The 25645-nt window shown below is 50.4% G+C and overlaps 2 protein-coding genes and 1 pseudogene across 2 annotated transcripts; 1 reads left to right on the top strand and 2 right to left on the bottom strand.

Moving 5' to 3' along the window:
* The first annotated feature begins 6501 nt into the window (after positions 1 to 6501).
* On the top strand, positions 6502 to 13932 carry LOC136454183 (subtilisin-like protease SBT5.4; annotated as a pseudogene).
* A 3707-nt stretch (positions 13933 to 17639) lies between these two features.
* Positions 17640 to 18509, bottom strand: LOC136454182 (uncharacterized). The gene has a single exon (XM_066454705.1). The coding sequence runs from the start codon at positions 18507 to 18509 to the stop codon at positions 17640 to 17642; it is 870 nt and encodes a 289-aa protein (XP_066310802.1).
* A 6-nt stretch (positions 18510 to 18515) lies between these two features.
* On the bottom strand, positions 18516 to 18986 carry LOC136454181 (uncharacterized). Its single transcript, XM_066454704.1, has one exon. It carries the CDS (start codon positions 18984 to 18986, stop codon positions 18516 to 18518), a length of 471 nt encoding a protein of 156 aa, XP_066310801.1.
* Positions 18987 to 25645: the final 6659 nt, after the last annotated feature.

The raw sequence follows: 25645 nt of genomic DNA, 5'->3' as shown, positions 1-25645 counted from the left end.
TAATTTCCATATACGCCTTGTGTTCACCAAAGTGATTACCAGATAAAGATTAACATGAGATTTGGTCTTGTCGAGGAGCAACATGAGATTAAGACTGATAAACATCCAGAGACTTGAAAGAGTTGGAGACAAAATACACGAGATTCGAGGGATAGAGCCAAGGCACTGACTAGGGATTTAGTTGATAAAGCAACGACATGATCTGTGAGGAAAAGGTCCAAAGCCAGCGTAGATAGCGATTAGCGTTGCACTAGATCATTAGTAGGGGAAGGAGCAATGAGGCTCGACAAGGATTTTTGAGCAAGGTCCTCCCACACAGGAGCGGGACAACCACGACACAAGCAAGCTATCAAGGGAACTAAGCTTGGGCCTAACGATAAGCAAAGGCATGGATAAAGGTCTTCGTAGCGCAACGTTCAAGGGCTAACAACCACGTATACAGGCTCAGGCTCCTAAGAGAGAACTTAATTGGAGACAACAACCATGAGATTCCCAAAACTTAGACGCTGTTCCAGGATAGCGCTCTTCAACACTCGTATGCTTACCGAGGACAAAAGAAGCGACAGCTATGGCACTACCTAGATAACGAGCATCCACACCTACATCATGGTCTTAAGCAAGCCTTTCGAAACACTCAATCCAATTAGCTTAAGCGACTATTACTAAGCACAACGCTCGCACACAACAAGCAGTCACCTACAGCAACACCACTACACATATCATGCAAAACATGGTGGTAAGACACTGTTATCTTTTATTTCCTTTGGAAGCAAACATTCGAGGCAAAGCTAATCACACACTATCTTCAAGCATAGCTATTCAAGCGGCATGGAAGAAGACATTTTGTCTAGCTTCACACAGGGAAGATAGTAACATCACATTGATCACAAGTTACTTAGTACTAGAACAAAGTGAGGGAAGCATATTTATGCATAGGCACAATCATGATGCATGCTCATCCTATTCGTCCTCACGAAATTGCCAGTCTAAGGTGGCAATCATGTTCTATGTCGGTGGCATAACACGTACTCTCTCGATATATAGCTAGTCGTCAGCTACATTCAATCTACGCATTCATGGTTAGCATACCTGCAGGCAAACTCATTGCAGCCCATCCCCACAAGAGATAAATAAGCATACAATGAAAGCAGTAAACTAAGATACTCTCCATATATATATCCCTAGATGTATATACTTTAGCATCCATAGCTACCCGATAGATATACCCACAATTAAGTACCTTCATATATACATGTGTGTAACATGTAAATATTCCAGTAACCACAGCTAACTCTCCCCTAGACTGATAGTTGGACGGTCATGCTCTCACAACTCACACTTACCTGGGCGTAGAGACACTTGATCCATACATTACTATTCAAGTGAATGACATCCATACAATAGCACGCCGTATAGACGACGAAAGTAAAAATTGCAAGCAGTAAACCCCCATAGTTAGTGTTAGTTTACTTATTGCCACCTAGTAGTCCTTAATTGGGCATAAAAGAGGATGTCGCTAGCATAGTGTTGCAAATTAGTTTTGACAAATTTGCCTGTAGCTAAAGTTTTAGTCAAAATAGGCTTTTTTTAAAACCAAAACTTTGTTTTTAAAACTATGTATATGATAGTATTATGCTTAATCTTCCTCTGATACCAGCTGTGATAGAACCGCCCAATTTATACAAGATCAAGTATGACTGTCCTCGTTTAGCACGTTGACGCGCACATACTTTCACTTATATGAACCCGGTAGTCCGCCGAGTGTCACGAAGGACCACAGTAAATCAACATCACAACCAAAATCGCTTGGTTAAGCAAATACACATCATATACATAGGGTTGCAGCAGAAATAATATTACAAATAGGTTCACAAATAATAGTACAAGTTTGGGTTTCAAAACTGATTATTGAAAACAACATAGCTTTCAAATGATTACATTAATATAAGTTCCAAATACATTGCTAGCATAAGTGACATCCTCAGATAAAAGCATATAGATGAGAAGTAAATATTTGAGCACTATTCACATGAGTCACTACTTCGCAGAAATATCCTTCCCTTTTCTTGAATTGTTGTGCCACGTCCCTGTCGCGAGTTGGGAGCAGGGAGGAGGGCGGGGAGGATCGGCCGGCGGCCCGACGGCGACGAGGAGTGGCGGCGAAGCACACGTGGGCCCGTGCGCACCGGTGCATGGCTTCAGCACAGCCCGCAGTGGCCTATAGTGGCCTAGCCACGCACGGCCATCCATGGCAACAAGCAGCTAGCGACGGCGGCCATGGCGCGGTCGGCTACGGTAGTGGATCAAGGAGCAACTATGGTGGAGGCAAATGGGAGCTGCAAGGACGCTCGACAGCGCTCGGCAGAGGAGGACGTCAGTGGCAAAGGAGCTCCCTCTACGGCCATGCTCGAGCTCATGGCGGCATCCATGGCGGTCGCATCCCGGAGCGTGAGCGCGACGCCACAGAGTGAGGGAGGGAGAGGGGAGAGGCGAGTGAGGGAGTGGGAATGGAGAGGGCAGTGGAACAGGGGTCGGGCTCGGCTTCACCGAGTGACACGCGACGGCGAGGTGGCTAACGGGCGCAGCACATAGGAGCCACGTGGCGTGAGCAGTCTGTGACGGTTGGCCGCAGAAATCCAAATTCAAATCTCCAATTCTACCTCAAAAATGCGACTGAACATCAATCTTTGTCCTTTCATATATCCTAATACGTTTAGTTTTGGCACAAACGGTAGTAACAAATGTTGTAGAGCTATATAAGGACTACAACCTTTCTTAAAGGTTTTTGGTCTAACTCGGATTATATTGGAAGATAGAGAGCTGCAAAATAAGGCTTATGAAACTAAAAATTCAGGTTTCAGTTAAGTCAGACTTGGAATATTTTTGGACTCTGAAAACTGCAGCAGATTCATAGTTTGAGCCTCGGTTTGACTTAGTTCCAAGTTGATCTGGCTCTTGGTCCAAAAACAAAGTTTGTTCTACTCCAGTCAAACTTCAACTTTTATTTAATGTTCAACTCCATGCAAGCAATGTAATCCATAGTTCAAACCAAGTCAAAGTAGCATCACGGTAAATCTTAAATTAGAGTTTTTGACCGTTTGAGGCAATTTCTTGACTTCTGCTCAACACGAACCCTTCATAACTTTTGTTGTAGGGTTCAATTAGAGTCATTTGGGCAAGGTAGCAAGGTTTGGTTGATGACCTATAATTCTATTCACTTAATAGCGCAATTCAAGCAAGAATATAACTTATCATTTCATGTGACTTTTTAATTCCGAACTTCATGAAACTTTTCCACTGGTCAGGATGGATGCATGTTGATGTAATGTACATGTAATGAGCATGTTTAACATTACTCTTGCATAGTCTTAACAAGGGTACACATGTAAGCAAAGGTGTGTTGTCCAAGTTTAAGTTGGAGCTCACTCTTGTAGATTTGATCTTAACACCTTCATCACCACTTAACATGTCATGTTTGAGTTCAAACTCATTGCTTAACTGGTGACAAACACTTGGGGTGTTACAGTCTCGTCGGTGTCCAAGTGGTTTTCCCATGACCAGTTCAAGCCTGAGAACCAAGTTAAAAAAGTCCCATCACGGGGTTTTGAGGAGGCTGTCACTAGCAAACTCCACTAAATTGCAAAGCAGTATCCAAATGTTGATGCCATCAAATGGTCAAAGGATTGCCTGAAAACATATGAAAGAGGCAAGCCCTTCCTACCAAACCGGGACATCCAACGCCTACCAATTGGAATGAGAAGGTTCCATGATTGGTACTTGTGTGTTCTCCCAATGAGCATAGATCTCATACAAGCATGCTTCCCCACCGGCACATTTGGAAGCCCATCCGGGAAAATTGTCTTTGACTTTAATGACATGCACACATGCTTTCACCTAGGAGAAATGGAGATGAATCTAATTCGCACGTGGTGTCTGTAAGTCCTTGTCCTCCCGATATGATATGAATATAATCTTTGAATTTTGTTGTAACTAACCCACGCCGTGATTTGTAGAATGCAAGTGCACATTGTCAAACAAATACCAAGTGTGAAAGCCGGGTATCTAGACCCTCAAGCTATAGCCCAAATAAATTTTAATTACCCTAAACGGTGGACGTTGGATGCCAAAGAGCTAGCTGCTGCAAAGACTCTTCGGGAGAAAGAGCGCATCCGTACAGCAAAACTAAGGGAAGAGTCCCTTAAGGTTGCGGCATACATTGCCCTAGCTTTCAAAAATCTCTAACAACACTCTACTATATGGCTACCATACAACTTCGAGTAAGTTCAACTCTATACTTAAAGCTTTGTTTGATATATTTTATTCGATGCAAAAGAGCTTATCTAGTTCTATGATTAAATCCATGCAGCAACCACTGGATTTGTATAGCCGTCGATATCGGGAGGAGCATGGCATGGGTCTTTGATTCATTAGATAGGGACACGGTGACATACAAAGACTTCATATCGATTCTCAAGACGTATACATATCGACAATCCTCATTAGCTTATATGTTTGTATACATACTTGTAACGTTCACTTTTGGATACTAACAAGTTGTATTTGCTAAAATAATTCGAACAGGGCCTTTAGGTTCTATGTCACTAATCATCATGGAAGGCATGATCCAGCAAGAAAGGAAAAGCTGGCTATAAAAACACTATGTGCGATAAGTGTAACTTACTTCTTTAGTACTCCGTTACATGACTGTCAAAAGCATTACTTAACATTTTCATATGCAAAATACACAGTGCCCCAAGCAGAAGCCTGGGAGTGTACATTATGGATACTATATATGTTGTATGATGAGTAACACCGGTGCCTACAGGAGACACCCCTTAAGGGTAAGTTTGAACCTCTTCACCCGTAGTATAAAAACTTCGTACATGGTATGAAATACTAAACCGAAACTTGTTCTCTTGTAGTGGAGAGAAGAGAAAGGAATGAAAAGAGACCCATACAAGGATGACCAACACTTAGAGCTCGTCGGCAACCTTTGCAACTTTATATTGGACCAGATTGCATACGTCAGAGGCGCCTACCATGACCGAGAGTCTGAGTTAGGTACAAATCCTTTGTACCAACACCTTCGTGAGACTGAAAGGCTAGCTGTAGGACGTTGATAACAATGTGTATGGAATTTGTATATTTAATGATGGATTGTATATATTCTTGTGAATTGGACTTGTAATTGTAGTTTATATAATACTCTTGTGCTTGTAGTTGGGGTCACTGGGCGTTCGGCAACGCGAACGCGGTTTGGAACGTTGGTCGCGGGACGTTCGGCAACGCGAACGTGGTTCGGGTTTGGAACGTTGGTCGTGGGGCGTTCGGCAACGCGAACGCGGTTCGGAACGTTGGTCGCGGGACGTTCGGCAAAGCGATTTTGAATTGTAAATTTGATTTTTTTTTTTGCGGGAAAACGTACTATAGGGGCGATTCTAGATTGAACCGCCCCTACAAACAGGTATTTGTAGGGGCGGCTGGTATTATAGCTGCCCCTACAAATCGATTTGTAGGGGCGGCTGATAATATAAGCCGCCCCTACAAATCGATTTGTAGGGGCGACCTGAGAACCGTCCCTACAAATACATGATTTGTAGGGACGGTTCGGTAGGGCGGCTGGCCAAACCGTCCTTACAAAGGGTTATAAGCCGCCCCTAAAAATCGATTCTGTAGTAGTGCAGCGACATAAAGATTGATGACTGATTGTCTCCCTCTGTCTAAAAGAATATAATTATTACTTTTCACGGAGTCAAACAATTTAGAGTCCGGTCAAAATTATATAAAAATACTAACATTTATGATACAACATGTACCATTAAATTAATTATAAAATATATTTTTATAGTAAACTTGTTTGGAGACATAAATGTTAAGGAGTAGCTATTCTTCATATACGCTTGTAGTTTTTTATTCTCATTATGGGATGAACATGAGTTGTTCGATGACAATCCAACACACCAAATCAGTCCGCACTGTCCTTCAACCTTCATCTATTCTTCTTCATTCGAGTGACCCCTCCTCCCATCCCCAACGGCAGGGTCTGCCTCCGCTGCCCCGCTGCACTAAATCCCAAACTAGAGCTGATGTCCACCACCCCCTCAACCCCCACTCCCAACCCCGCCCCAGCTCTTGCCATCCAGATGTCCACCGCAACGCCACCTTGCTGCCCCTCCCTCGAACCGCCACCGCCGCCGAACCCGCTTGCCTCCCCTGGCTAGTTTCTAAGCCCGCAGACACGAAGCCCTTCCCTCGGCAATCCTTGTCACCTAACTTCGGTCATGATTGTACGTCGCTTGAAATAGATGCCAATTTCAGGCATCTGAGTTATAGGAGATGTGTCAATATTATTTGTTGTAAAGTTGGTCAAAGTTAAACTAGGTTTGACCTACATAAATTGCATAGTTGTATTTATTTTTTTTAAGATAATGGAACAAAGTTTCAGCTTGTACCATCCGGAGATAGTATACAGCTGGCAAAGTTGTATTCTTTTGTGGAAGGATGAAGTATATATATCATAATACTGTGTGCGGTGTTGCATGTACACGCGAGAAGGCGTGTGACGTGAGACAAAGGCAGCGACCCAACCTTTGAGTGCTAGGTTCTTCAGCGAAGCCATCCGGGAGGCTGGCTCGCAGCCGCAGGAGAGCGAGGCGGACCTGTCGTCGCCGCGGGACTACGTGGGGCACGGCGCGCACGTGCTGTCCACCGCGGGCTGCTCGTTCGTGCAGGACATCAGCGTGCTGGCCGGCCACGGCAGGGGCACGGGCCGCGGGCGGCTCGCCGAGCGCGTGCCTGGCCTCGTACAAGGCGTGCTACCAGACCGACTGCCACGCCATCGACGTACTCGCGGCCATGGTCGCGGTGGTGGGGGACGGCGTGCACGTCCGCTCCCTCTCCCTCGGCGACGAAAGGGCCCAGGAGTACCTCACAGACCTGGCCGCGATCGGCGCCTTCTTCGCGGTCCAGAGCGGGGTCCCTGTCATCTTCGCCGCCGGCAACTCGGGCCCAGGGCCGAGCACGGTGGTCAACGTCGCCCCGTGCCCCCGTGGATCTTCACGGTGGGTGCAAGCAGCATGGACAGGGACTTCCCAGCTTATGTCAACTTCAATGGCATCACCATCGAGGTATCCGCACAAGCCATGCAATGCAATTGACAGGGACAAAGTCTCGCGGACAGTACTGTGCCCATTGGCCAGGCGTATCCGATAATCAGCGGGGACAAGGCCAATGCCGCGAACCAACCTAGTGACAGGTCAGAATCATCACAACCCAAACCCATTGGCGATCGCCGGCCGCATGCATACAGACAGTCTCTCTGTCTCTCTCTCTGTCTCTGTGTGCGTGTGATCTCATATGATACAATAATATATATGACACAGTTGTGTCTCAAATTAATGTATATGCCTGCATGCATGCAGGTCGTTGTGCACGCCCGGCTCACTGGACCCTGGCAAAGTGAAGGGCAACATCGTCGTCTGCGTCAGACAACGTTCTTCCCACATATTAGAGCAGGGGCTTGTGGTGAAACAGGCGGGCGGCGTCGGCATGGTCCTCTGCAACGACGACAGCACTGGGGACGACGTCACCGCCGACATGCACCTCCTCCCGGCAGCTCACTGCTCCTTTTCGCAGTGCATCCAGCTCTTCGACTACCTCCAGTCTACCAAGTAAGTAATCAGCAGATCGAGAAACTGATGACATATATCGTTCACTAATAACTACTGATGATCGATATACGTACGTACGTACGTACGTACTTACGTACTGTCATTTCCACTACTTGCACTCTGTCTAGCGATCCGTCCGGCTACATCGATGCCACAGACCCGAGACTTAGCGTAAAACCTGCGCCCAAGATGGCAGATTTCTCATCCCGCACGCCAAACGCCATAACTCCTCAGATCATCAAGGTTCGCTAATAGTAATAGCTAGCGCCTGCACAAAATCACCGATTCAGGTGAACCGACCACCCACCAGTCTCGTTGACCACGGCCGAGCACGACAGACGTTGTTTGACCACACACTATGGCTAGAGGTAGAGGAAGAGATGGAGAACAGAGCATACACACACAGCCAGAGACACAAGCGTTGGCCGGAGCCCTGTATAGGAGATGACAAATCTGAACTCTATTTACTGAGTTGTAGTGGCAAACTATTTATACAACTCTATCCATCTAGTCCAAATACAGCTGTCATGCTGCTACAGTGACTAGATACCACAGCAGGACTAACTTCTGCGCATGTCCCTGCTGTAGCTACAGTGAGGCAGGTGAGCCGTTCGGCGCCTGCCTTCTACATCGGCTACAGTGCCACAGCAGGGAGCCTTTTCGGTGCCGCCTTCCCTTGCTGTGTGTTCACACAAGAAAACAGTAGATTATCTAACAATTCTTCCCCTAATTCTACTGCTATCTCTTGTACCCCTCCATGTCGATCATCTCCTTCAGCTCCGTGAGTCGAAGACGTCCGAGTAGCTTGGTGAGGACGTCCGCGAGTTGCCGATCAGTTTTGACGAACTCGATGACGATCTGCCCTTCATCGACATAGTCCCTAAGGAAGTGAAACTTCATGTTGATGTGCTTGCTCCGGCCGTGGAGAACCGGATTCTTCGCGAGGGCAATGGCAGGCTGGTTGTCCACCATCAGTGCTGGTGGGTGAGCTTCCATACTGGTCAGCTCGCCTAGCAGCCGGCACAGCCACACAACTTGGCACGCCGCTGTGGCCGCCGCTATCTTACTCTGCCTCGCACGTAGACAGCGCCACCACCTTTTGTTTCAGCGACAACCATAAAATTGGAGCCAACCCAAGGAAGACGAGCACGTCAGAGGTACTCCATCGTCCATCGATGTCCCCTGCCATATATGCATCGTTGAACACAGTGAGCTGCAGCCCACTCCCGCCGGTCTTCAAAAAGATGATCTCCTGATCCATCGTCCCCTTGACGTAGCGCAGTAGCCGCTTCACCGCAGCCCAGTGATCCTCTCTAGGATCCTCCATGAAGCGACTAACGTAGCCCACGGTGAACGCAATGTCCGGCCTCGTGTAGACTAGGTAGCGCAGACCGCCGATGATGCTCCGATAGAGTGTTGCATCCACCTTCGTCGCGGTATTGGCATTCATCAGCTTCAGCCGCTCCTCCATCGGAGTCACGCATGGCTTGCACTCAGCCATGCCGCTCCGCTCCAACAACTTCGAGGCATACGCACTCTGACCGAGCCTGAGTTCCTCCTTCCCCTATCTCACCTCGATGCCGAGGTAGTAGGAGAGTGCCTCGAGATCGCTCATTCAAAAACGAGCCGCCATCTCGCGCTTAAAGCTGCCGATGTCCTCCGTACGCGCGCTGGTGATGATCAAGTCATCCACATACACGCCGACGATGAGCTCCTCCTTCCCCCATCGCCTGTCGCCTTCATCTCCTCCAGCATTGCCCGTCGCCAGTTTCCATCGCGCTCCACCAGCGTAAATGTGGGTGGTTCCTCTACATTGACGAGCAGCAGCTCTTGGTCATTGAGCAGCCGACCAGCCAGGCCTGAGGGCCTTGTATCGACGATGATGTCATCCAGCCTGCGGAACCGCACCTCCTCACCTTCGTAGAAGGCATCCACGAACTTAGTGATGTCACTTGGAGGTGAGGCGAACTCGATCAGCATCGATGGAGTTCCCTGTTCTGCCGAAGTGCTCGGCACGGCACCTAGAGTGCTTGGCACCCCGGTTGTAGTGCTTGGCACTACTCCTGGACAGCTCGTCATAACTACTGCAGTGCTCGGCACCACTATAGGAGTGCTGAGCCTCAGTCTTGGATTGGTCGGCACCACTGCAAGACCTCTTGACTTTGCTATGGGAGTGCTCGGCATCCGTCCTAGAGTGGTCGCCACCACTGCAGAACCTCCCGGCATCACTCCTAGCGTGCTCGGCATCACTTCTGAAGTGCTCGACACTGCCCCAAGAGTGCTCGGCTCTGTTGTTGGAGTGCTCGGTATCCCTCCCGGAGTGCTCGGCACCTCTTCCCTAGCGTCTCCACCACCGCGGATGACCAAGTGATCGACGACGAAGGTGCTGGTGAAGCCGCTAGCTTCCCCTGTGCTCAGACTGTTCTAGTCCCAAGCTGCCTTCTCGTTGAACACGATGTCGCGCGAGACAAGTACCTTGTCTCCACGTGGGTCGTAGAGCCGGTACGCCTTGGTACCCTCCACGTAGCCCAGGAACACCATCGGTGTGCTCTTGTCCTCCAGCTTGGTGAGGATTAGCTTTGTCTTCCTGACATGGCCGATGCAGCCGAATGTCCAGAGGAAGGACATGCTCGGCTTGCGCCCATACCAAGCTTCGAACGACGTCTTGCCCATCATGGCCTTGGTTAGAGCGCAGTTGAGGATGAACACCGCCGTGGTCACCGCCTCACCCTAGAACCTTGTCGGCATGCCTTTGGCCTTCATCATAGATCGAGCCATGCCGACCACTGTCTGGTTCCGTCGCTCCACCACGCCATTCTGTTGTGGTGAGTACGGCGCACCCTGATCCACATAGTACGCAGCGAACTCCACCGAAGTGAATTCACCGCCGCAATCAGTCCTCAGCACGCAGAGCTTCTTGCCGCTCTCGGCCTCCACGCGCATCTTGAACTTCTTGATCGTCATCGCCACTTCGTCCTTACTCGTTAGGAGTTGCAGCCACATGTAGCGACTGCAATCAGCCACGAGCAGGAGGAAGTATCGCCGACCACCGTTTGTGGCTGGCGTGATTGGCCCACAGAGGTGGCAATGGACGAGCTCGAGAGCGTCCTCTGGGCGATACTTGGCCGCCTTTGGGAACGGTAGCCTCCTCTGCTTCCCGGCCAGGCAGCTGTCACACAACCCGCCTCCGTGCTTGATGTGGGGTAGCCCTTGGACCATCTTCTTCAATCGACCAAGTGCGTCAAAGCTGAGATGTCCGAACAAGGCATGCCACAGCCACGGTTCCTCGATGTGCCTTGCCGCCAGGTACACCAGCTGCTCTACGTTCAGGTCGAGCAGGTACAGCCAGTTCAGGGACCTCTTCACCTTGGCGAGAAGTCGCTGCTCCCGGTCCCTGATCCTAAGGACTCCGTCCTTGATCAGTACCGCTCGCTACCGCGCTCATCTAGCTAACCAATGCTGATGATGCTCGAACATAGCTACGGTATGTAATATACATCCGTTAGCGCACGGTGCTCCCCGTTCTGGCACCTAAAGATGATGGTGCCACGCCCTTGGATTGCCACTCTTGAGCCGTCACCAAACTTCATCGTACCGGCAACATCGTCGTCGAGCTCGGAGAAGGCTGCCTTGGAGCCCGTCACGTGGTTGCTGGCGCCAGAGTCCAGGTACCACCGCTGCTCCTGCTGGCCGTCTAGACGTCCGAGGTGGACTTGGGCGCGCAGTTCGTCGAGGTCGACGGCTTTTAGGGCCTTTCCAGGTCCTTCCACCGTCGTCACCTCTCCCTTCTCCTCGGCCTCGACGTCGTGCAGTGCACATAACATCGCCATCAGGATAGTGGCCTCATCATCATCATCAGCTTGCGCTAGATGAGCTTCAACCTTCTTCTCCTTCTTACGATTTGGGCACTCCCGTGCCTAATGGCTCGTCTTTCCACAGTGTCGACAGGCGTTGGAGTTGACCTGCTTCTTCTTCACCGAACAAGCCTTGCCGCGGCGCTTGCCATTGCCACCGCGGCTGGAGGAGCCCACTCCTCCTCTGTCAGCAGCAGTTTGCCACTGTCCTTCGTTGCTGTCGCTTGTTCTAGGTGCTCGTCCACTGCCCGCAGATGGCCTATCACATCCTCGATGGTGAGGGTGGACAAGTCCAACATCGTCTCTATAGAGAGAGCGATCTGGATGTACTTTGCCGGCACGGAGTGGAGGTATTTGGAGACCACCTCCTTTTCATCAATGGTGACGTCGTGGCTCTTCAGCTTGCTGATGAGCGTTTGCAGGCGGAGGGAGAAGTTCTCCACCGTTTCACCATCTTTGAACTTGAGGTTGGCGTACTCCTGCTTCAGAAGCTGGGCCGTCACCTTCTTTGCGCGGTCGAAACCGACGCGCATCACTGCAATAGCCTCACACGCCTCCTTAGCAGAGCTCTTCGCCCCAACGGCTCCCTGTACTCCGCCGATACAGCAGCGAGGATAGCCTCCAACGCTGACATGTCATCTTCCTCATTGTCGGTGCCCTTGTCAACAGCATTCCAGAGCTATCGGGCTCTGAGCTTGACCTTTATGATCACTGACCACTCTCCATAGTTGGTGCGAGTCAACATCGGCCAACTGGTGCCGCTGACCTTCCGCACCGTGCGAACAACGACCTCCTGTCGTGGCTGGACAACCACAGCAGTACCACTGTTGTCGCCCATCTCCGAACCGTCCATCATCGCCAGTGGTTAGTCCGGCGACGGTGCTTGTACGGCTCCGATACCACTTACTAGCCCACAAAATCACCGACTCAGGTGAGTCAACCACCCACCAGTCTTACCGACCACGGCCGAGCACGACAGACGTTGACCACACACTATGACTAGAGGTAGAGGAAGAGAGGGAGAACAGAGCATACACATAGCCAGAGACACCAGCGTTGGCTGGAGCCCTGTATATGAGATGACAAATCTGAACTCTCTTTACTGAGTTACAGTGGCAAACTATTTATACAACTCTATACATCTAGTCCTAGTACAGCTGTCATGCTGCTACAGTGACTAGATAATATAGCATGACTCACTTCTGCGTCTGTCCCTGCTGTGGCTATAGTGAGACAGGTGAGCCGTTCGGTGCCCGCCTTCTACAGCGGCTATAGTGCCATAGCAGAAAGCCTTTTCGGTACCGTCTTCCTTTGCTATGTGTTCACACGAGAAAGCAGCTAACGGCGCCTAACGCATCTCTCTTCTTGTTGTTGTAAGTTTGTACTATCTAGCTAGTAGAGTCGTCGTCGTCGCTGATAGACTTTTTATTATTATGTACGTATATATTGCGTGCATGCTTTGGCCTGTTGGTCCCGCGGGCATGCAGCCGGACATCACCGCACAAGGTGTCGATGTAATCGCCGCTTACAGCGGCGCGGTCTCACCGACGGGGTGGTCGCTCGATGACCGGCTTGTCCCCTACGACACATTGTCCGGCACCTCCATGGCATGCCCCCTCGTCTCGGGCATCGTCGGCCTGCTCAAGACAAAGCACCCCTCTTGGACCCCCGCCATGATCAAGTCCGCAATCATGACCACAGGTGAGCTACAGCCTACCGCACAAGCATTATATATGTGTGGAGCCTTGCATCTTTGTATAACGTACTACGCGTGAGCCGTCTGTTGCACTGCCATTGCAGCGTACACCACGGCCAACGACGGCAACCCAATCTGAGACGCGGCCGGTGGCGGGTTCGCCACACCGTTCCACTACGGTTCTGGGCACGTGGACCCCGACCTGGTGTACGACACCACGCTGACCGACTACACCGACTTCCTCTGCTCGCTGAAGCTCACAGGTGACCCGGCCCAGGGCCTCCTCCCGCTCCCGAACGGCGTCTCGATACCTGACAACGCCCTGCTGCCACTGTTGGACGCCACCGGCGAGGCGTGCAAGCGGAGCGAGGGCCTGCACGGCCGCCCCGAGGACCTCAACTACCCGTCCATCGCCGTGTCTTGCCTGCAGTCCGGCAGCGCCACGGTGAAGCGCCGGCTGAAGAACGTCGGCCCGCCTGGCGAGTACAAGGTCACGGTCATGAAGCCCGACCGGGTCGAGGTCACGGTGGAGCCTAACGAACTGGACTTCGGGGTCGTCGGAGAGGAGGACTTCACGGTGAAGATGGACAACGCTGCGGCGGCGGTGGCTAACGACGACTACGTGTTCGGCAGCATTGTGTGGTCGGACGAGAGCGAGGAGCATCACGTCCGGAGCCCCGTCGTGGTTAAGACGACAGAGTGCAGCAGCTAGCATTAGCAGGCACAAAAGGCGTTGCCTGCTGGTTGAGATCGTCCCGCACCATTGCTGTCGTGCTCCCTCTGTACGTCCTTGAATAAGTGTGCTCTAGGTTTTAAAACTGGTTAAGGGAGAATATATATAGCTTATAAAAGGCCCATGTATCCTGGTTTTTATTTCCTAATATAGACAGTACACCTGCATGAATAAAGGAGAATTTATTATTTGTTACTAGCAGGTAACAATAATGTACCTCCCAAATTTGTACGTCTATTTAATGCAAAGTTGTTCTTCCATCCCCAAATTGTTTGATTGATTGAGCGGTCCTTACTCCCTACGTGAATGTCATTCTCAGTTTTCTCAAATATTTTAAAATTTGACCAATTATATATTAAAAAATATATTAATATTTGTAGAAAGATGGAATTGGGCCAATCACTCTACCATTGATCTCTCTTTGGTTTATATGTGATGCAACATGCGTTGCTCATTTGGCAACTGCTAGTTTACATCGTGGGCGAGTGGATGCCCGCGCCATGCACGTGGCCATGCGCTGGTCATCGCATTCCGTCTTTGGTCAGCAGCAACGGTCGGCATGGTGACTCTGGCGGTGTCCCTCAACACCCCCCCCCCCCCCCCCCCCCCCGCAGTCTGATGGGTGAGTGACACTGGACATGAGATTACCCTCCTGTAGTTGAATGTTGCAGGGGCGCCACACAAAGACTGGAACGAAAACGCTCGAAGGCCGCCGTCGGGAGGCCTTTTGTCAACACGTCCGCGAACTGTTGGTTAGTGGGCACATGGAGAACGCGCAGTTCGCCCAGCTGAACACGTTCTCAAACAAAATGAATGTCCAGCTCGATGTGCTTCGTGCGCTTGTGATGTACCGGATTCGACGACATGTAGACGGCAGAGACATTGTCACAGAACACCACAGTGGCCTTGTTGATGTTGCACCGAAGTTCACCGAGCAATTGGCGTAGCCACATGCACTCGGCTGCCGCATTTGCCACCGCCTGGTACTCTGCCTCGACGCTGGATTGAGAGACCGTGGGTTGGCGTTTGGAGGACCACGACACGAGGGAGTCGCCGAGGTACACACAGAACCCGGATGTGGATCGCCTGGTGTCGGGGCAGCCACCCCAATCCGCGTTAGAGTACGTGGTGATGCTGAAGTCCGGCGAGGCGCGAAGGAGCAGTCCGTGCGACGTTGTGCCGCGGATGTACCGTAGAACGCGCTTGAGGAGCGCCAGGTGAGGCATGCGGGGATCATGCATGTGCAGACACACCTGCTGGACGGCGAAGGCGATGTCGGGTTTGCTCATTGTCAGATACTGAAGGGCACCCCTAGACTTCGGTAGGAGTGCGCATCGTCGACAGCAGGACCATCGGCTGCAAGTTTGCCTTTGGCGTCGATGGGCGTGGCGACTGGCTTGCAGGAAGTCATGCTAGCACGCTCGAGAATGTCCTCAACATACCGGTCTTGAGTGAGATAGAAGCCTTCCTTTGTGCGCTTCACATCAATGCCGAGGAAAAAATTGAGAGCGCCCATGTCCTGAACAGCAAACTCAGAGCGGAGCTTGTCAACAATGTGATAGAGCAGAGCAGAGCAGAGCTAGACCGGTAAGCACGATATCGTCGACATAAAGAAGAAGGTAGGTAGTGTTTGCTCCTCGGTGAAGAACAAAGAGGGAGGAATCGGAGCGAACAGCCCAGAACCCGAGCTGGATGACAAACGCTGCAAACCTGGTGTACCAGGTGCGCGGAGCCTATTTCAGGCCGTAGAGAGATTTGTCGAGTAGGCATACTGCTTCTGGTCGAGTAGCATCAACAAACCCGGGAGGTTGTTGACAGAGGACATGTTCCTGAAGATGACCGTGAAGAAAAGCATTTGAGACATCTAGCTATTTAGTTGGCCAGCACCGCTAAGCCGCGATGGTGAGAACATTCCTGATGGTGGCCGGTTTCACCACTGGAGAGAAGGTTTCCCCAAAATCGACACCAGCCCGCTGAATAAATCCCCGAACAACCCAACATGCCTTGTATCGTTCCAGTGATCCATCCGGATTCAACTTGTGTTTAAAGATCCATTTCCCGGTGACAATGTTTGCACCTGGAGGACGATCGACAAGGCGCCAGGTGTGATTGCGCAGAAGGGCTTCATGTTCGGCAGCCATGGCATGGCACTAGTTCGGATCTTGCAATGCTGCCTGAACAGATTTCGGGATTGGTGAAACCGTGGAGGAATCGGTGGAGTGTTCACTGGCAAGGGCGTATTTGGGGTTGGGTTTATAAATGCCGGCACGGGATCGCGTCTGCATAGGGTGTCCAGTGGCAACGGGAGCTAGAATGGCATGGCTGGTACCCAAAGGTGGTGGAGATGGTGACGTAGTCGAAGACGAGGTGGGAGGAGAGGTAGAGGTTGAAGATGTGGTAGGATGTGGTGATGATGATGGACTAGATGTTGATGATGTGGTAGAATGTGGTGATGATGATGGACTATTGGTGGCGGGATCGTTTGTGGTGGCGGGCGACGGTGCAGGAGCGGGAGGGCGCTGCTGAATGTGAATGGTGTCGTCGGTGTCTACTGTAGCCCGTTTCGGCTATTGTCGGATTTGGTTCAGAGGCCGTGGAAAGAAAGGGAAATCGCGTTTCGTCAAAAGTGACGTGGCGCGATGTGATCACACGGCGCGTCTAAAGATCCAAGCAGTGATACCCACGGTGATCTTGGGGATATCCGAGGAGCACGCAAGGGGTGGAGCGCGCGCTGAGCTTGTCAGGCATGGTGGACAACTGGTTTGGGAAACAAAGGCAGCCGAAAACGCATAGGTGAGCATAGCTCAGTGGGGCGCCAAGAAGAAGTTCGTGGGGGGTGGATCGGCCACTTGTGCGACAAGGGCATCGATTGATCAAATGTGTGGCAGTCAAAAGTGCCTCGACCTAGTTTGATGGGGGCAGGCCAGCGTGAAGAAGCAGGCTGCGGACACAATCATTTAGGGTGCGGATGATGCGTTCGGCCTTGCCGTTCTGGGAAGACGTATAGGGACAAGAGAGGCGGAGGACAATGCTGTGTTTTTCACAGTGGCTGCGTAAGGCATGGTTATCGAATTCCTTGCCGTTGTCAGTCTGAAAAGCAAGAAGAGGAAGACGGAACTGGGTCTGAACATAGGCGTGGAAGACCACCAGACAGTGAAAAACATCAGATTTTGCACGCAGTGGGAAGGTCCAAATGTAATGAGTGTAATCATCAATCAATACCAGGTAGTATTTGAATCTAGAAAAGCTAGAAATAGGTGATGTCCAAACATCAGCATGCACAATTTGGAAAGGAACATAGCTGACTGAAGAAGATGAAGTAAAAGGCAGCCTAACATGCTTGCCAAGTTGACAGCTATCACAGACAGACGCCAGTTTACTAGGAACAAATTCTAGATAACTCAAGGTGTGCTGGAGGGTGCGACGTCCTGGATGACCAAGCCGTTGATGCCACAAATCGACGGTGGGTGCCAAGGTGACGAGGGCCTCTGTGGACGGAGGATGCAGAGGCAAAGGGTAAAGGTCACCATGGCTATTACATCGGAGGAGCACCATTTGTGTTGGAAAATCCTTGATAGAAAAACCAAAAGGGTCAAATTCAACACTAACATTGTTGTCCCTAGTAAGGCTACGAACAGAAATGAGATTTTTGATGAGAGAGGGTGACACAAGAACATCGTTGAGTTTTAGTGGAGATTTAGAGGTGGGGATGACAGTGGAGGCACGATGAGTGGCGGGCATGGTCGTGCCATTGCCGACGGTGATGGGTGGAGAGTTGAGAACAGGTTGGGGGAAGGGAAATTACCAGCATTGGATGACATGTGAGACGAGGCACCTGTGTCAAGGAACCACTCAGCGGTGTGAGGCCCCGTCGGAGGAACGTTCGCTGTGGCCAGAACAGCGAGGAGGGCCTGATGGTTCCAGACGTCCTGCGTTGGCGAGGAGGCATTGTAGGCGCCGGTATCCGGTGGCGCCTGACCGGTGAAGTAGGCCTGATGAGAAGGCGTGCCTGGACGTGGGCCGAGTACACCGGCGCCAGGTGCCCGGAACAGCATCTGCCACGCCTGGACCATGCCGGTCCAGAGGTTTACACCTGGTGTCCAAGCCGGTGGACCATGGGAAGCGGAGGAGTTGCCACCTTGGTGCTGTTGGTTGTAGCCACGGTCACGACCGCGGCCACGCCCGCGTCCATGACCGCCCTTGGTGTTGTAGCGAGGGGCCGATCCGCTGGTGATGGGTGGTGGCGGTTGAGCACTGCTGGATCTGCCGTCGGAAGGAGCAGGTGGCCTGGAGCCGCCGGTGGTGAGCAGGGCGTGCTGGGCAGAGGTCTTGGCGTGCTCTTTGTCGTACTGTTCCTCCAGGAGAAGGTAGGATCTCACCAAAAGGAAGGTGTGTGGCAGTTGGCGCGAGGTGATTGCCACGATCGCGTGGCGGTACTTGGAACTGAGCCCGCGCAGCATGTTGAGGACTTGGCTCGTCTCACGCACCGGCTGGCCGACGTCGCGGAGAGCATCGGCGAGCTGCTTGAGGTGCCCGGTGTACTGGGTGATGTCCATGTCGCCCTACACCAGATTGCGGAACTCCGCCTCGAGGTACACGGCGCGATGCAGCTCGTTGTCGCGAAATTGCTCGCGGATGGCCTGCCAGATGCGGTACGCCATAGCCTTGGGTGCGCGGACGATGTTGCGCACGTCCTTGGCGATGGAGATATAGAGCCAGCTGACGATGCACTGGTCGACGACGATCCAGTCAGGGTCGTGGCACTGCTCAGGGGTCGGCGGAGATGAGATGTGGGAGACAAGATTGAACTTGCCAAGGAAGGCGTCGAAGAAACAGCGCCACTCGTCATAGTTGGGATTGGCGAGTTCGAGAACGACAGGAACATGGGATTTTATGTTAACGGTTTGAAGGACGGCGACGGGAGGAGTAGGGACGGTGGAAATGGCGCCTGTGTAGGATAGGCCGTCGAGAGAGGGGTGGGAGGAGGAGTCGCCGTCGGAGCCGTCGGCATCGAAGAGAGGATTGTGGTCCATGAGGAGGGAGGAAGAAACGAAGGCAGCGGAGATGGGAAGGCGCCGGCGAGCTCGTCGCGGTGGGGGCGGCGTGCGGTTGATCAGGGATGATCCTGGTCAGTTGATACCATGTAGAAAGATGGAATTGGGCCAACCACTCTACCATTGATCTCTCTTTGGTTTATATGTGATACAACATGCGTTGCTCATTTGGCAACTGCTAGTTTACATCGTGGGCGAGTGGATGCCCGCGCCATGCGCGTGGCCATGCGCTGGTCATCGCGTTCCATCTTTAGTCAGCAGCAACGGTCAGCATGGTGACTCTAGCGGTGTCCCTCAACAATATTTATAATACATAATTAATATTATTAGATAAATCATTGAATATATTATCATAACTAGCAAAAATGTCCGCGCGTTGCAACGGGTAGTTTTTTCACTCATAAGATGTTAAAACATCTTTGTCACGGTTCTTCCATCTTTACATCCGTCGACGATAATACGCATCGATATCCTATATGACAATATGTATTGACACCCTCGATGCACCTACAAACATATTATATTATTTAGTCCTTCACCTTCACCAGAGTCATGTACGGTGGTTCTCTATTGCACGCGCTAGCAACTTCATTGACGGCGGCTCAATGTTTGTCGTGTTTCTTAGTCATACAACAAATCTACTTCTCCTTATGCACGGTTGCGCTAAGTGGGACTAAGCTCGTTCATGCACAGAAGCTAATGTCATCCACAAAAGCCACCGCCATGGCCGTTGTCAGCTGCTTTGCTCCGGTCGCCGAGGAGCTGTTGCAGCACATCCTGCAAGCTCCTCTCACCATGGCCGCCTCTGCATGCTCTGCTCACTGCAGAGGACGCAACCGCGCCCAACCGCCCGCCTGCTCCACCCACCGATAATGTCCAGCCACCCGCGACGGAGCTTTCTAGGCCGGCCCGCGGCTGATCTCTCCTGCGCCGCCCAAGCCAAGCTCGACCGCCCGCTGCGGGCCGGGGCTCACTCGTGGAGGAGACCACTCGGGACGCTGTTGAAGTGGGACGGATCTCACAGACGAGGTGCCGGAAGGGGAGCTTGCAGATGATCAGTTCTGTGCTCTGCTCTACTGATACTTGCGGATCTACCGGAGCCCTTGCGCGCCGCCCTGGTCGCCAGAGGCTTGCGAGACATATCTGTTCAGGATTTTTAGGAAGATGAGAAGGCGAGATTTTGGGAGGATCGTTGGTTAGGAAATACAAGGTTAGCTATTTTATACTGACCCCCTGTATGTCATTAATGAACGAGGAAGTCTATGAGAGAGGTCTGGGATGGTGAAAGTTTGATGCTTACTTTTAGAAGGACAGTGTCTGAATAAGGTATGAACCTTTGGTGGGAGTTGGTGAATTTGATGAGTGAGGTCACCCTCTCTGAAGAGGAGGATCAAATTATCTGGGCATATCGTTCTTCTAGAAAATATTCAGTACAATCCTCGTACGCTGTTGTCAATTTTAGAAAAATTTCCCAATGTTTGTTAGTTCAATTTGGAAGTTACCTATCCCTTCAAGAGTGCAGTTTTCTTGTGGCTCCTGTCTAAAAACAAGCTATTAACTCGGGATAATCTGGCAAAAAGGAGAATTGTTAATGATAATACTTGTCTTCTGTGTAGTGAGAAAGAATCTATCAATCATTTATTTTTTGAGTGCTGTGTGGCTAAGTTGGTTTGGGACTATATTTTTGAGCTACTTGGTTTAAGAATTGGTCATGATTTTGAATCGGTTGCTCGTTTTTGGATAGCCAATAAGAAATATAAGGTTACAAATACTATTTTAGCGGCTGCCTTATGGTCGTTTTGGAAATTCCAGAATGAATTATGTTTTCAAGGCCACAAGTGGATGGGCCTGAAAGACGTTCTCTTCAAGATCGCCAGGATGTTACGAAGATGGATCCCAATGATGCAACAAGATTCTGGAGTACGTATAGAGGAGGTGATTATCCAACTGGAACGCAGAGCATCAATGCCGCCTGAAAGGGGACCGTGACGCCTAAGAGGGAGTGAATTCGGCAACTTAAAACTCTAACTCTAAACTATGGTCTCTTTTTCTATTCTTAGTAAAACCTATGCAAAAGATAAACTATCTAAATGTGCAATTACGGTTTTGCTAGTGTGTTGCTATCTCTACCGCAAAAAGGAGTTATGCAAACAATATAAATGCATAAGCTAAAGAGTAAGGTAGAGATATACAAACTCCCGTCGACGACTCTGGTACTTTTACCGAGGTATCGAGAAGCGCGTAAGCTTTCCCCTAGTCCTCGTTGGAGCCCCTTGCAAGGAATCCCACGCAAGGGCCAAGCTCCCGGTTGGGTAACTCTATGGATAGCCCCGGGCCTTCCCCATGCGCAAGTGGGTCTCCGGTTTGCCTTCCGGCAAGCCTCTCCCGTACCGCTCTCCGCTGTCTCAACTATCAAGTTTCCAGTCGAAACGGCGCGGGCCTTGTTCCCTCCGGTACAAGGTGGCGGTCACACCACAAACGCGGTTGGTGTGATCTCTCAAGACTACAAGCCCTCTGATGTACAACAATGGTGCACGCAAGCACCGAGTGGTAAGAGGTATGCAAACCTCACTAAACACTAGGCCTAAACCTAGAGCAAGCGCATAAACGGTGGTCTAATCAAAATAAGCACTTCACAAAGCACCTACGCTACTCACCTAATGAATTACTAAGCACTATGCAAGTGAAGATCACTAAAATGGTGTACTAGCACCCTTGATATGTTTTCTCAGCTCCACACTTCTTAAATGCCCAGTTAGGGGGTCTATTTATAAGCCCCACTGAGAAAGTGGTCGTTGGGGACAAAACCCACTTTTCTGCTACTGACCAGACGCTGCTTTCGTCCTGACCGGATACGTCCGGTCGTCCCGACCGTTGGAGCGCGCGCGTTGATCGGACGCGTCCAGTCACGCTATCGCCGCTCTGGAACCTCTCTAGACTCGATCGGACGCTGCAGTTCCTGCAGTGAACAGTGTCATCATCGCGTCCGGTCACTTTTGGTCTTCAGCGTCCGGTCACTGCTGCTAACACCTGTCGTTGCTGGGCACTTGATCGGACACGTCCATTCACTATAAGGGCCATGTCCGATCACCTCTGTGAACCTCGTTTCTTCGTGATCTTGCGTCTAGCTTGGTTCCTTTCTTCGTGCTTGGACTATGCTTAATATCTTGGGTCTTCTCTTGTGCTTCTATGGTCTTGCTTAAGGTGTTGATCATCGGATCATCATGTCGCCTTTGCCCAAATCACGTCTTGCATCCTATTGAACTACAAAATAATAACTTGGAAATTCATTAGTCCAATTTGATTGTGTTGATCATCAAACACCAAAATCCAAATTAAATGGGCCTAGAATCCATTTTCCTTACAATCTCCCCCTTTTTGGTGATTGATGACAACATGACCAAAACAAGCAAATAATAAAAATTTTGGAATTAAAAAACTATTTACTTGCTAGGATGCAATGCAAAGGGCAAGGTTATATGATGCTAAAAGATACCACATGTAAATATCTTTGTAAACTTATCTAGCCCTTGCAAATGTCCCCACGTGGCATTATGGATTTAAGCCTCCCCCTAACTCTATAATCCGCTATCCTCCCTTTCTCGGACCATTACCACTTATAAATTATTATGATCGGGCTTGCTTTTGGTCCTACAAATTCTCCCCTTTGGAATCAAACACCGAAAAGGAAGACATTAGTAGCACAAGGGAGGGTCAAACTTTGTGATCCTTTTGTTATGTGGAGTGTTATAGGTCACAAAATTTGACTCTTATATTACATAGACTAAGCTCCCTCTAAATATATACATACATATGATGAAGAATGTAGTTTATGCATAATTGGCAAATTAATGCTCAAGGGAGTTTAATCTATATAATGCATAGAGAAAGCATATAAATACCAAGTGAAATTAGCATGATGATATCGGTTTAGAAATACCACATGTGGAAACCAATTTGATTTATACCACTTAAAATAGGTGCTGGATATTTGAAGTATGATGCTTAACTCCGGGGACTCCATTTTCCTTGCAATGAGACTACTACACACATGATAAGCTTAAAAATGTGTTAGTATCAAAGAATCCAACTTGTAGAGTAACTCCCCCTAAATTTGTGCACACAAGTATGGAATACTTGTAGGAGACATGCACATTGATTTTAGAATAAAAATACCACTTGAAAGATGACATCACATGAATGTGAGAATTATTTTTGAAGGTGATATTCGGGAGAAATTATCTACAATTTAGACTTTGGCACATATTTGATGAACAATTGTGTTAGTGCAGAAAGTGACCAACACGTAAATATTTGTAGTTTTGCCGTACGTTGTGATTGGATGTGGCCTAGCACTCAATGACACATGGTTTATACTGGTTCAGGCAACGTGCCCTATGTTTAGTTTGAGTTGATTGGTGACTTTATTCCTGAGCCCAGGTGCTCGAAGTTTGCTGTGGGGTTACAAACATAAGGGAGAAAGATGGGGGTGCAAGAGGTTTAGTCGGACTCTGGTCTAAAGGGCCAAGAGTGATAGGAGCTCCACTATGTGCTAACTATTCGAGCATGTGCTCGAGGTTTGAACCTAGTGGTTCTTGTTGTGGTGTGAGTGAACTGATCGATCTCTGCTTTTGGGAGAGAGCGCATCCCCTTTTATAGATGAAGGGGATGGCCTTACAAGTGAGAGAGGGAGAGTGTACATATGCTAAGTCTTGTTGTCCACGCCGTTGGGTACAATATGATTGTAGGCGCCAATAACACTGTTAATGTCAGATGCATGTGGGAGGTTGCGTCGTCTTCTTTTGGTATGGCAGATTTTGGTGCCTGCCATACTGTTGATGCCTAGAGGCATGTAGGGGGTTTTACCATATTCACCTGGTATGGTAAATGCTAGCGCCCGCAATACTGTTGATGCCCAGAGGCATGTGGGGGAGCCTTACCGTGTTTGTCTGGTATGGGAGTTGATGGCACCCACAATACTATAGGGAAAATATCGGCGCCCACAATACTGCTTGGGTTCTAACATGCTAGCGTACTGTCCTATAGGTGTACAGGGTACGATCCTTGGTATTATGGTTGACTTGAGTGCCCCACCTTACTTGCTCTGTCCGTTTCTTGGTCCTCACCGAGCGGGCGTCCTCGGTCGGTTGGTCCTAGTCAGCTCTGATTGCGCCACTCGGAGAAGAGCTGTAAGTAGAGATTCGGTGCATCCCTAGTTGGAGACGCGGGTCAGAGTCGAAAGTGGTGTTTGGCCAGGCCTTCTGATCAGAGAGGTCGTCTAGAGGTGGGCCAGAGTCGGAAGCGAGCGTTGTTCCTCTTTAGTGAGGCCTTCTGGTTGGAGAGGCGGGCCAAAGTCGGAAGTGGGCGCTGTTCCTCCTCGGCTAGGCCTTTCGGTCAGAGATTGGATCGCCCTTCGGGCCTATTGTTTTATGTATTTGGGCTGGCCCAAGAGTTGCGCATCGTTCGCAACATTGTATGCTAGGCCGAGCCTTTGTTGGGAAGCTGGTCCCTGAGGGACCCCGGGTTTATGAACCCGACAGGAGCCCCTAGGTGATTCAGGTAGAATCATCTAGGGGATTTTTGTCTTGATGGCGGGTGCGCATGAGCGCACCCATGGGTGTAGCCCCTGAGCCCCTAGGCGATTCGGGTAGAATCGTCTGGGTTTTTTTCCATGTTGCCAGCGGGGGAAGTTTCGTTTCGTCAGAGGGTGCGTTCGAGCGCACCCGCAGGTGTAGCCACCGAGCCCCCGGGTGATTTAGGTGGAATCGCCTAGGGGTTTTGTTTAGTGGGCATGAGTGTGTGCACTGTAGTGGGCGTAGTCTCTTTGTTTTTTTATTTTGACCCATCTTTTCTAGGAGTGTGGTCCTAGGCATTCAGTCGCGGTCGAGGGATTGGGCGAGATGGAGTCACGGATCCAGACATTGGGCACGACAAGGGATCGAGCGAGTCAAAGTCGCGGATCTAGGCGTTGGGCGCAATGAGGGATCGGGTGAGTTGGAGTCACGGATCCAGGTGTTGGTCGGGCTGAGGGATCGGACGAGATGGACTCGTGGATCTAGGCATCGGGCACAACAAGGAATCATGTGAGTTGGAGTCATTGATCTAGGCATTGGGCGCAATGAGGGATCGGGCGAGTCAGAGTCACGGATCTAGTCGCTGGTTGGGCCGAGGGATCGTACAAGATGGACTTGCGGATCCAGACGTCGAGCACAACGAGGAATTGGGCGAGTCAGAGTCATGAGACGGACTTGCGGATCTAGGCACATCCAAGGCATTTGGGTGTCTTGAGCCCCTGAGCCCCATTGGGCTTTGGTAGGCATCAGTTGAGTTTTGTGTGTTACCTCGTCCATGGTTTCTCACAACCGGAGGGGCTGAGCTAACGTCGCTTGCCTCGATGGCTCGAGTGACGCGCTCGGTGAGCTCACTAATGGGCACGTTCAAGTGAAATTCGGGTCCATTGTTCATGATGAGGTCAGCATAGCCCTCATGTGGTATACCACTGCTCCTTAACCTGCACCATAGCAGATGCCTAGGTCATTTCAGACACTGACCTAGGTGGCCCACTGGCCTCCCCTCAATGGAGATTCTATGGGTTTGGCAGAAGGTTAGGATCGAACAAGAAGGTTGAGATGACCCTG

This window comes from Miscanthus floridulus, chromosome 5, assembly GCF_019320115.1.
Source record: "Miscanthus floridulus cultivar M001 chromosome 5, ASM1932011v1, whole genome shotgun sequence".
Lineage (NCBI taxonomy): Eukaryota > Viridiplantae > Streptophyta > Magnoliopsida > Poales > Poaceae > Miscanthus > Miscanthus floridulus.
The sequence above is the reverse complement of the archived record's forward strand: the minus strand, read 5'-3'. Positions and strand labels throughout refer to the sequence as shown.

What these genes read in the sequence shown, in the direction of transcription:
- LOC136454182 (XM_066454705.1), bottom strand. Translation starts at nt 18,509, where the DNA reads ATGGACATCACCCAGTACACCGGGCACCTCAAGCAGCTCGCCGATGCT.
- LOC136454181 (XM_066454704.1), bottom strand. Translation starts at nt 18,986, where the DNA reads ATGGACCACAATCCTCTCTTCGATGCCGACGGCTCCGACGGCGACTCC.